Source organism: Lacerta agilis, chromosome 14 (genome assembly GCF_009819535.1).
Source record: "Lacerta agilis isolate rLacAgi1 chromosome 14, rLacAgi1.pri, whole genome shotgun sequence".
Lineage (NCBI taxonomy): Eukaryota > Metazoa > Chordata > Lepidosauria > Squamata > Lacertidae > Lacerta > Lacerta agilis.
The window spans coordinates 22,132,646-22,144,748 of NC_046325.1; the positions used below are offsets into that span (position 1 = coordinate 22,132,646).

At 39.1% G+C, this 12,103-nt stretch overlaps 1 protein-coding gene across 1 annotated transcript; it reads left to right on the forward strand.

Moving 5' to 3' along the window:
* The first annotated feature begins 401 nt into the window (after window positions 1-401).
* On the forward strand, window positions 402-9,294 carry LOC117057664 (vomeronasal type-2 receptor 26-like). Its single transcript, XM_033168502.1, has 6 exons — window positions 402-425; window positions 1,397-1,521; window positions 3,076-3,367; window positions 6,287-6,514; window positions 7,497-7,623; window positions 8,393-9,294. Exons 1-6 carry the CDS (start codon window positions 402-404, stop codon window positions 9,292-9,294), a joined length of 1,698 nt encoding a protein of 565 aa, XP_033024393.1.
* Window positions 9,295-12,103: the final 2,809 nt, after the last annotated feature.

Sequence of the window (12,103 nt, forward strand, 5' to 3'; positions counted from 1 at the left end):
CAGGGTTATAAAAAGACCTTCCCTAGAAGTCTTGGAGAGTTGCTGTCACAGTAGATAGAACTGCCTGCATTGTATTGATCCAAGAAGTGCTAGCTTAGCCCCGTAACTGTGGGTGCCTGGGACCATGGGTGCCATGCAACCTGCATGGCCCTGGCACTGAAATTTGGGGGTGCCTGGCCCCTTCATGGGGAATTTTGTGGGTACTTGGGCATCCAGGGCACCAGGGAGTTGGCACTTATGAGATCTAAACCATTACCAGCAACACCTTGAAACATGGGGTGCCAACAAGGTGAACATAATCATTAGAACAGTATGGAACACAAACTAAAAATTGCTTTAACTTGGATTTTTCCATAGTTAACAATCATTCAGGGATAGTGGTGAATATAAATAGTGCAAGGATGTTTGCAGTGCAAGCCACTCAGGTATGTTTCCATGTACACGGGACCACCACATGCTTACATAGAATGATTATATAATCCTTGGAATATAAAATGTGATTTATGAAATCCTCACAAAAATCCCTCATGTAATATCAAAATGACAGAGGAAGTTTCTTAATATATATTACAAGCAGCCAGAAGACTGCACAACTGTAAGCCTATGCATGGGAACAGAGAAAAGACATAATCCATGCTGCCATTTCTATCCCAAGTCTTTCCACTTTCTCTATGGTGATAATGGAAAACCTGTGGCCCTTCAGATATTAATGGACTACAACACCTGTCTTCCTTCACCATTGGCTGCATTGGCCATACTGATTGGGGCTGAAGTGGCTGGAGTCCAACAACTTCCAGAGCATTCCTCATCCTTGCTCTATGGTTTACACCACAGACCTAATTTTTTTGGTTGCATTTTCTTGCTCAGCATCACAGTAATCCCAGGTGTTGCTCCTGAATTAATAAACAAAAAGATGTGTGATGACACCTACAGATACACTTTCTTCACCTGCTCTGTCCCTTGTGAGCAGAATTCTTTGGGGATCCAATTGTGATCTCTGCAATTATGTAAAATCATGGCAATCCTCTTCTAGCCAAGGACGGCGTGGATTTTTTAGTGACCACTTTCACAATAAGCAATCATGATGAAAGCAGATATAAAACAGGCCTGGCTTTTTCAGACTGTGAAGTGACAAACTGAACAAAAAAGGCTGATGGGTTTGTTTTATGTGCCATAAAGTATCACTTTTGGCTAGCAGAACCGGAATACTCAGTGACTACTTGCTGTAAATTGCTTGTACAGTAATGAATTAGATCGGAGCAGTGGATTTTGCTTCACCCTGAGTGGTGCAATGCTGATTTTGTTGCTGTGGCTACTGGTTGTATGGTTGGTGCTTCTTCCCCTAACAGTTTGCAAGGCACTTCCCTTTACTTGCACCGTGAGTGATCCCCTCCAGATCCCACATGAGTATTATCATTCAGGTGGTGTCATCATTGGCAGCATCGTGTCTCAGTCTCTCCCCTTTTCTGACTTTGTGAAGTTTGATCAACATCCCAATGAAATGCTTTTTGAAGAACCCCTGTAAGGAATTTCTTGTTTCCTATAAAAACATTTATAGACAGGCTATAATAATCCCATTCTCATTTATTTATTTATTTATATTTTATTTATGCATTTTACATATCTTAGTATATGAGTTATACAGTTGCCATTGTTTATTTTACACTTTGACTTCCACACACATCCTTATGTGGGGTTTTATTTAGTCCTTGTTAAGCTGCATCTCCTTATTTACCACCCTTCTTCTGCTTATATTAACTGCTGCTCATATATCTAATCCCACTTGGAAGTTTATATGATTGTTGTATTTCTTTAAATATTTGTCAAAGTATTCCCACTCTTCTTTTATATCTGATTCATTCTGATTTCTTTTCTTTGCAGTCAACATTGCTAGCTCTGCGTATTCTCTTAGCTTATTCTGCCAGTCTATTTTTGCAGGACTATTTTTGTCCTTCCACCTTTGGGCATAAATTATTCTGGCCGCATAGAGGAATAGACTAAGTACTTTCTTGGGTATTTTCCCCTCTACTATACTCAATAAGAACATCTCTGGTTTCTTGGGAAATGAGACCTTTAACATCTTCTTTAGTTCAGAGTATATCATTATTCTTTGGCTTTCTTTACCCATGTGAGATATCCATGGGTAAAGTTATTGTAATCCCTAAGTGTAAATAATGTTTGAAATGTATCTTTGATATCAGGAAAATATGCTTTTCCTGGATCCTTGCACTATATATAATTACACACACACACACACACACACACACACACACACACACTTTTTAAATGATAGTTAGTTCCTTTCTCAATTTGCCCATCCCCCCTTTTATCAGCTCTACACACCAACAATTTCTCTGCCAACACATTTCTTCATGGTTTTCACAATATCCAGTTGCTTTTATCATCGCTTTGTCTGTCTCTGCTGTCATGTACTCTCCTTTCTTTATTTTGTTCCAGATATAGAGTGATAGCCAGTGCTAGTCCTACTCCAGATATAGAGTGATAGCCAGTGCTAGTCCTACTCAAATAGATTCAGTGAAATTAATAGACATTTCTAATTTAGGGTTAGTCATCTAGTTTCATACAACTCATAATGATTTTGACAAATTAACAGTCCAAAAGTATTTTTACAGCGTAAGCTAAATTTTCAGAGTGAATGGTATCCTTTCATAGATTATTAAAGGGGTTGATATAATAACAGTACCATTAATATATTTGTTTCATTATTTATTTATTGTGTTAGTCACCTACAAGAGGGCAATATCAATATGCAAACATGTTAAAAGAAAATGAATAAAACAATTAGTTGTGTTTCTAAAGTATGAATGTACATCATTTCTTTTGAGGTGAAGGGAGAACTGACAATTCTGCCTTCTCAAAAGTTGGACAAACTTTGTGCTGCTTAATGCGGACAGAGCTTCAGAAAAATGAACAGAATGTCTGCCTCTCTATGTTAATTTTTTAAAAAGATATGCCATGCAGAAAAAAAACAGATGTCTCTGCAAGAACAGTATGGACTTGTGGGTTCATGATATCTCAGTTATTCATGTTATATGGCCTATGTTCTGATTGCAGCGTAGTGATAAAAAACTACCAGCACGTCCTGGCTTTGGTGTTTGCAGTCAAAGAGATCAATGAGAATCCCAGGATCTTACCAAATGTTACACTGGGATTCCACATATATGACAGCTACTTCAATGAAAAGATAACTTACCAGACTACCCTAAATCTTCTCTTTCAAGTGAAAAGGATGGTCCCCAACTACAACTGTGACAAGCAGAAAAATCTGATAGCTGCTATTGGGGGACTCGAGTCTGAAACCTCTCTTTACATGAGCACCATCTTAAGCATCTATAAGATTCCTCAGGTGGGATATGTATGTGAAGCATGTGATATTTTGCAGATATAGTATATAGAAAAATGCTTAAGAAAAGAAGAGGCATATTGTTATGGCATATGCTGCATAATTACAAGCTACGCCTCTGCACTCAAGGCATAATGTCACCCACCCCTGTGTTCGCTCAGCATTGTAAGATAGGGAGTCTGGTACTAATAGCACCAGAAAGTGCAGAAAAACGAGTTCCAAATTCTAGAGGAAAAAATTAGGAAATGGATGAAGAGAGGACAAAATGTTATTCTCTCCTTTCAACCTTTCTGAAAGTTCACAATCTTTGACCTGGTTTCAACAGTACATTTCTTTTTGTAGCTCTCTTATTTCCTGTTTGGTCCTTCTCTGAGGGATAAAAACCAGTTCCCTTTCCTCTATCGGGTGGTCCCCAATGAAGAAAATCAGTATTTGGGAATTGTCAAACTACTACTGCATTTCCAGTGGACTTGGGTCGGAATTTTCACAACAGATGATGACAAAGGAGAAAGTTTTGTACAGCTCTTGATACCCAAACTCTCCCAGAATGGCATCTGCTTGGGTTTCACTGATAGAACACCAGCCCTGACAGACTTTTCTCAGTTACTGGATAGGTACCAAGTGGAAGAGGATAGGTTTTGCCTTGTTAACGACACTAAAGTAAAAACAATTATCGTGTTTTCAGAAACTATGTCTATATTGCGTTTGATATATTTATTGTATCAAGTGGAAAGAGATAATATGGCTGAGACATCCCTTGGCAGAGTGTGGATCATGACAGCCCAATGGGACTTTCCAGCAGTACAGTTTCACAGAAGCTGGAGTATAGAAGTCTTTCAGGGAGCCTTGTCTTTTGCAGTTCACACCAATCAGATAGAGGATTTTCAAATTTTCCTGCAGTCGTTAAATCCTCATTGGCTGAATCAAGATGGTTTCATAAAGGACTTCTGGCAGCAGGCTTTTGACTGCTTACTTTCAGATTCTCAAGTGGCTGCAGAAAGTGATGGAATTTGCACAGGGAAGGAAAAGCTAGACAGCCTTTCTGGACCATTTTTTGAAATGAGCATGACTTCTCAAAGCCATAGTATATACAATGCTGTTTATGTGATAGCCCATGCTTTACATGCTATGTACTCATTGAATCAAAAGAAAAGAGGGGTGACAGCACTTCCAAACCCACAACCATGGCAGGTATTACCTCATAACCAAAACATCTCTACAATCACAAAACACCTTTAAGTCCAAATATGACCTGTGATGATGAGGTACAGAAAACTGAACATTTCCAGCTCTAACCTCTCAGCTATTCTTCTTATTGGATGAAAATATATATGTAGTGCAGGAATGCACACATTTCCTGTCACACTGTTGGGAGTAGCACATGGGCAGACATTTATTGCTTCTGGAGAATGAATGAACCCACATCTTTCTTTTATTATAGTCTCTTAAATTAATGGGCTTGAAGCATGACCTGTGTCAACAAGGAGTTCTGACTTCAGTTTTGTGAGCCCAACTTGATGGAAACCTGCTCACACAAGAAGTTAAACAGGGACCATCCCCACTGATTTTAAAATGCATGATTAAAACTATTTCATTTCAGAATGTCTTTGGATCAAGAATGCTTCCCTGATGTCTCTCTCTCTCTCTCTCTCTCTCTCTCTCTCTCTCTCTCTCTCTCTGTATAGTTCACATATTTGATATTTTTAATTTCTGAGGTTTTTCATTTATGAAGTTTCATTTATGTTTTACATTTTGTATATTGCATATTTTTTTCATTCTAAGCTGATTTGAGACTTAGATGGTGAAAAGTGGTTTGTTTTTTTAATTTTACAAAAGGTAAATAAATAAATAAATAAATACAGGAAGCCACTACAGATTGATGGGGTTGCCTCTCTCAACAAAGGCATGATCAAAGATGATTTATTTATCCACAATAGAAAAGAACACAGATGTGTGCTTATGTTTATTTGCTTCATTCTTTAGTCATATGCTGCCTTTCTTCCATCATGAAAGACAAATAAACTAAGAAAGGATTGACAAGTAGTCTCCCATCCAGGCACTGAATATATTTGTTCACCTTTAGGATGGTGGATGCATTGTGTGCTGTCAGACTATGTACTAATTGGTAACTACAGGCAACAGTAAAACAAGAGACCTACCAAGACAGCACCAGGTATCACCATCTCTTGTCTGAACCTGCCTATCCATTCAGATCATTTGTGTAAGCAGTGCTGTGTGTTTTCTCATCATCTGAAATGCAGTGGGTTGATTTCCAAAGCAGTGCCTTCTTTGTGGTGATGTCTAATCCAGTGTTTTTCAACCACTGTTCCGCGGCACACTAGTGTGCCGCGAGATGTTGCCTGGTGTGCCGTGGGAAAATTACTTTATATATAGTCAATATAGGCACAGAGTTAATTTTTTTAACATTTTCTAATGGTGGTGTGCCTCGTGATTTTTTTCATGAAACAAGTGTGCCTTTGCCCAAAAAAGGTTGAAAAACACTGGTCTAATCTGTGGAACTTCTTCTCAAGTGAAGCCTTACATTGCCCCTTCTCTACTTAAGTTAAGATGATAAATGAGAGTGCTTCTTCTTCATATGATATTTGAATCACAGATAGTTAGCTGTCGCCTCTTCTTATAGTGCTGCTTCTGGTTTGTATTAATATATCTGATTATGTTTTTTATTGTTTGAATATGCTCTATCTTTTGAAACATTACTGTTGGGATACTCTTAGATAGAAAATGTCAGCAGTATTTTACATGATAATGAACAAAGAAAATTGAAAAAAACAAAACAAAACAAAATAAAAAATTCCTTCCAGTAGCACCTTAGAGACTAAGCATGCACACTTCTTCAGCTACCACTTCTTCAGAAAATTGAGTGAAGCATGAATTATTATTATTATTCCTCTTTGATTATAGCTTCATCCCTTCTTGAGGAGAATCACTTTCAACAACAGTGCTGGGGATCAGGTTTCTCTGGATGAGCGAGGTGAATTGGAAAGCAGATTTGATATTATAAACTGGGTTACTTTCCCAAATAGGTCTTTCTCGAGGGTGAAAGTAGGAAGGATTGATTCATGGGCCTTACCAGACAAAAAGTTTACTCTTCATGAGGAGATCATCACATGGCACAAGACGTTTAACCAGGTAGTGTCTGACTTTTGGTTCTAGCTAGGAAAAAACAAACCCCAAACCCATAAGTAATAACTGACCCAGGAGCAATCCTGGATTACTCATTTATTTATCCATTGTTTAGGTTTTTAAAGCTACTGACAAACATATTTGAATATAGTTGCTTCTGCTCTTGGAAGGCACAAGCATCCATATAGTTAATCTGTTAATCACTTTAACATCTATCTGTTAATCACTTTAACAATTAGAGTGAATGTCCTTGGAATGTATAGAGCCACAGAAATCAATATCTGTGCATACAGGCCATTATGAGCTATTAATATATACTAAAACTATGTTATTGAAAATGTTTTTGTAATCAGGTAATTTTTGAAGGCAATGATAACTTGAATCAATGATTTTCCCTTTTCTCCAAAGAACCAAAAGTCCAAATTGGGTGTGATGTTAATTGTGTCAATACAATTAATCTTTCTCTTAAAAATGTACAGTTCTAAACACTGCTTCGTTTTTTTGACCTGAGAGTGCATCAAAATATTCAGGGAGTGCAAAAGCTGTAGTTAAGTAAGTCCCCCTTCAAGTCCATTTGTCCATGTGCTAAGATGGAATTTCTTGCCTCCCTTGTGCCAAAGGCTCTTTCATTTCCATTGCAAATAGTGTATTGGGAAGGGGTGACATTATGACCACACAGAGAAAAAAAGACAATTTTTTCACCTCACTCAGCTCATGCTCACTTGTGCCCATTTTTTTACATTTATTAAGATATGCATATCAATTGCATCCACCCAATTAATATATTTAGCTTGAGCTGTCATAAATTGTAATTTTTTTGCCTTTACAAGGCACCAATGGACACAGCACCAGACTAGTGAGTGTCTTCTCTTTTGTGTACTTTCTGAGACATGTATGAGACCATGAAAATATGAATGTGCTTTCCTGATTCCATTCGTTGTACATTAAAGCATGCTCTAAGCTTATCCTGTCTTGCATTCATGCACAGATGCCTCCCTCTTCAGTGTGTAATGACAACTGCCGTCCAGGTTCTGTTAGAAAAAAGAAAGAGGGGGAGCAGTTCTGTTGCTATGATTGTCACCCATGTCCAGAAGGGAAGATTTCTAACAAAAATGGTAAGTGTCCACCATATTATCATATTAAAATGAATGTTCTTAGACTTTCCTTACCTTCTGTAAATATTAAATTGTGTGCATATATTAGCAACTTTACAATATACTCAGCTATGCTAACTATTGTATTAAAGGGTGGGTATGTTTAGCAGCACACATCATAACAAACTATTTCACTAGACACTGAAGAATTATTTATTTGTGGGGGGGGGGAGTTGAGAGTGAGGTTGCACATACTGTCCTTCCTGTGTATGAATTCAGCTTCACAAAGGCCAAAGGGAGGAGTGCTATCTAGATTTTGGGGGCTCTTATCAGTTTGTGCCCTCTCCCCAAGCCATATTACTCACCCCATATAATCACTGTCACCAACTTACCTTCATGTCCTCCATGATTGCTTTGCATGGCTAGAATGTGTCCTTCAGTTGTGAAAATGTCTCTTGCTTGTCTAGATGGAGGATGGAGATGTGTGTATGTGTAGAAACCTTTGAACCTGGCACAGCCAGTATAAATATAAATGTAAGGGTTACATCTGTTTCTCCAGCTATTCTGACCTCCTAATGCAACCAAATTTGTCTCTGGCCTCACCTACCACTGGAATAAAGCCCAAAAAGATTAATCATGAAGGACAATGTCCCCCATACTGAAAATACTGAAAATATGTAAGAACCATTCTATAGAATTGTAAACATAGCTTTTCAGAGAAACCTACGCACTTGTTTCAGAGATGGATGTATCATCATCTCCACAACATAATGTGTTCTCTCTTTTCTAGGAATGGACAATTGTATTGAATGCCCAGAAGATCAGTATCCAAATGCAGACCAAGATGGATGTCTACCAAAGGCTTTAAATTTTTTAGCTTACAATGATGTTTTGAGCATCACTTTATCTTTCATTGTATTTTCATTTTCTGTGATCTCAGCTTTGGTGCTAGTGATGTTCATTAAATACCACAACACTCCCATTGTCAAAGCCAACAACCGAGGGCTTAGCTACACTCTGCTCATTGCCCTCCTGCTCTGCTTCCTCTGTTCTTTCCTGTTTATTGGGAAACCTCAAACAGTAACCTGCCTCCTAAGGCAAACAGCTTTTGGCATCATCTTCACGGTGGCTGTTTCTTCTGTGCTGGCAAAAACTATCACTGTGGTTTTAGCATTCATGGCTACAAGGCCAGGATCCAGGATAAGGAACTGGATGGGGAAAAGACTGGCAGCTTCTATTGTTTTCTCCTGTTCCTTCATTCAAGGAGCTCTTTGTACAGTGTGGCTCTGTACTGCTCCCCCATTCCCAGATTTGAACATGGAATCTTTGCCTAAAGAAATTGTGGTTGAATGTAATGAAGGGTCTGCCCTTATGTTTTATTTTGTTCTTGGTTACATGGGACTTCTGGCTCTTGTCAGCTTTGTTGTGGCTTTTCTTGCTAGGTCTTTGCCCAACACTTTTAATGAAGCCAAGTTCATCACTTTCAGCATGTTGGTGTTTTGCAGTGTGTGGGTCTCTTTTGTTCCTACTTATCTGAGCACAAAGGGAAAACACATGGTGGCTGTGGAGATCTTCTCCATCTTAGCTTCTAGTGCTGGATTATTAGCTTGCATCTTTTTCCCAAAATGCTATATAATTGTCGTGAAGCCTGAGCTGAACAACAAGGAACATTTAACAACAAGAAGAAAATAGAAGGAAGTAGTTCATGTCATACATTTCTTCTGAGATATTGATGAGACCCTTATTACTGATTTTGAATTCTGAGGAAACGAAAAGTAAAAGTTCTTCACTTCCCTGATATTTATTATACAAGTTGTATTGGTCACATCTGTTCCTGAGAAATTTTCTTTTCCATTCAGGATCATTGTGCCATGGAACTGTAACCAAAAATACCCCACAAAAGTGTGATGTTATTCAGAATTGTGCATATGAGATTGAGGACAAGAAAGCAAGCTATCTTCTGGTAGCTCAATGATAAGAATTAATGAGCCTATGGTAGATTTATAGTCCTTTTATTACAGCATTGTGTTGGAAACACAAACAAGAACCCTCCACAAGGTTATCAGTTGCCTACTCTGACTCCTCCCCACTTTTGCAGCAAGAAGTGTGCCAACAGGAAGTCCCCCCCCCATGCATCTCCTTTGTTCTCTGACATGATCAGATCTCTGAGTTCAGGGGGAGGAAGGCGGTTCTCCCCCACTCTCTACTGATGCATTGCCCAGCTGCTCCCTCCCTACTGGTTGCTTAGCTACTGTCTCATAGCTGGGTAACTCATCTCTCAACTGAGCAGCCTCTATGTCTGCATGTCTCTCTGCTTATGGAAATGCTGGAAGCAGGGTGGTAGCGGCGAATATTCTCCCTCCTCTTCTGTTAGGAGCTGATCTCCCTGTGAATGCATTCCCCAGTCTTCCAATCCAGATCAGCCCCTGACAGAGTGATGGAGCAAGAATGGTATAAGAAATTTGGGTCATTCATTTGCGATAAATATTTTTTTGGTAAAGTTCTGCTTTCAGAAAATGGAACATTTGAAAAGGAATCCTGCTTCAGTTTTTTTTTTTTTTTTAGTATGTGAGAGCCATTGCACCCACCCACCAACTGACTAAAAACCTAGTGTGTAGAGGCTGTTTTTTTTGTTTCTGTTTCCTAAGTGTGTTCAGGATCTTAGGAAAGCCTTTAGTTACAAAAGAAAATTCAGCAAATAAATTAAAATTGAAGTACACACAAAAATATGTACTTTACATACAAAATCCATATAATTTGAATTTAAACTATTTTGTGGACACTTTCATAAAATGGAACAGGACATGCCGGTACCTATGATTAAGTGCTAGCAAAACTTCAAAGCCATAAACCTGAAGTTTTAAACTATGATGAGGTTTCCCATCAGTGTCTCTGTGATTAAAAAAAATCAAATTAATCAAATTAATAAGTGAGAATCACAACATTATATATAGCAAAAAGAGGAAATATCCACATACCTAGTCTGAAACCATAAACTGTTCATTAATCATTAATTAGAGCAGCTTTTAAACTCAATTTACTGCTTACTGTAGTCTATTTCATTCTCAATGTGGATCATTAAAGCTCACAGCCCTGGTGGGTCTTCCTTGTTTGTTGTTGTTGTTCAGTCGTTCAGTCGTGTCCGACTCTTCGTGACCCCATGGACCAGAGCACGCCAGGCACGCCTATCCTTCACTGCCTCTCGTAGTTTGGCCAAATTCATGTTAGTAGCTTCGAGAACACTGTCCAACCATCTCATCCTCTGTCGTCCCCTTCTCCTTGTGCCCTCCATCTTTCTCAACATCAGGGTCTTTTCTAGGGAGTCTTCTCTTCTCATGAGGTGGCCAAAGTACTGGAGCCTCAACTTCAGGATCTGTCCTTCTAGTGAGCACTCAAGGCTGATTTCTTTGAGAATGGATAGGTTTGATCTTCTTGCAGTCCATGGGACTCTCAAGAGTCTCCTCCAGCACCATAATTCAAAAGCATCAATTCTTCGGCGATCAGCCTTCTTGATGGTCCAGCTCTCACTTCCGTACATTACTACTGGGAAAACCATAGCTTTAACTATACGGACCTTTGTCGGCAAGGTGATGTCTTTGCTTTTTAAGATGCTGTCTAGGTTTGTCATTGCTTTTCTCCCAAGAAGCAGGTGTCTTCTAATTTCGTGACTGCTGTCACCATCTGCAGTGATCATGGAACCCAAGAAAGTGAAATCTCTCACTGCCTCCATTTCTTCCCCTTCTATTTGCCAGGAGGTGATGGGACCAGTGGCCATGATCTTAGTTTTTTTTTATGTTGAGCTACAGACCATATTTTGCGCTCTCCTCTTTCACCATCATTAAAAGGTTCTTTAATTCCTCTTCACTTTCTGCCATCAAGGTAGTATCATCAGCATATCTGAGGTTGTTGATATTTTTTCCAGCAATCTTAATTCCGGTTTGGGATTCATCCAGTCCAGCCTTTCACATGATGAATTCTGCATATAAGTTAAATAAGCAGGGAGACAATATACAGCCTTGTCGTCCTCCTTTCCCAATTTTGAACCAATCAGTTGTTCCATATCCAGTTCTAACTGTAGCTTCTTGTCCCACATAGAGATTTCTCAGGAGACAAATGAGGTGATCCGGCACTCCCATTTCTTTAAGAATTTGCCATAGTTTGCTGTGGTCAACTCAGTCAAATGCTTTTGCGTAGTCAATGAAGCAGAAGTAGATGTTTTTCTGGAACTCTCTAGCTTTCTCCATAATCCAGCACATGTTTGCAATTTGGTCTCTGGTTCCTCTGCCCCTTCGAAATCCAGCTTGCACTTCTGGGAGTTCTCGGTCCACATACTGCTTAAGCCTGCCTTGTAGAATTTTAAGCATAACCTTGCTAGCGTGTGAAATGAGTGCAATTGTGCGGTAGTTGGAGCATTCTTTGGCACTGCCCTTCTTTGGGATTGGGATGTAGACTGATCTTCTCCAATCCTCTGGCCACTGCTGAGTTTTCCAAACTTGCTGGC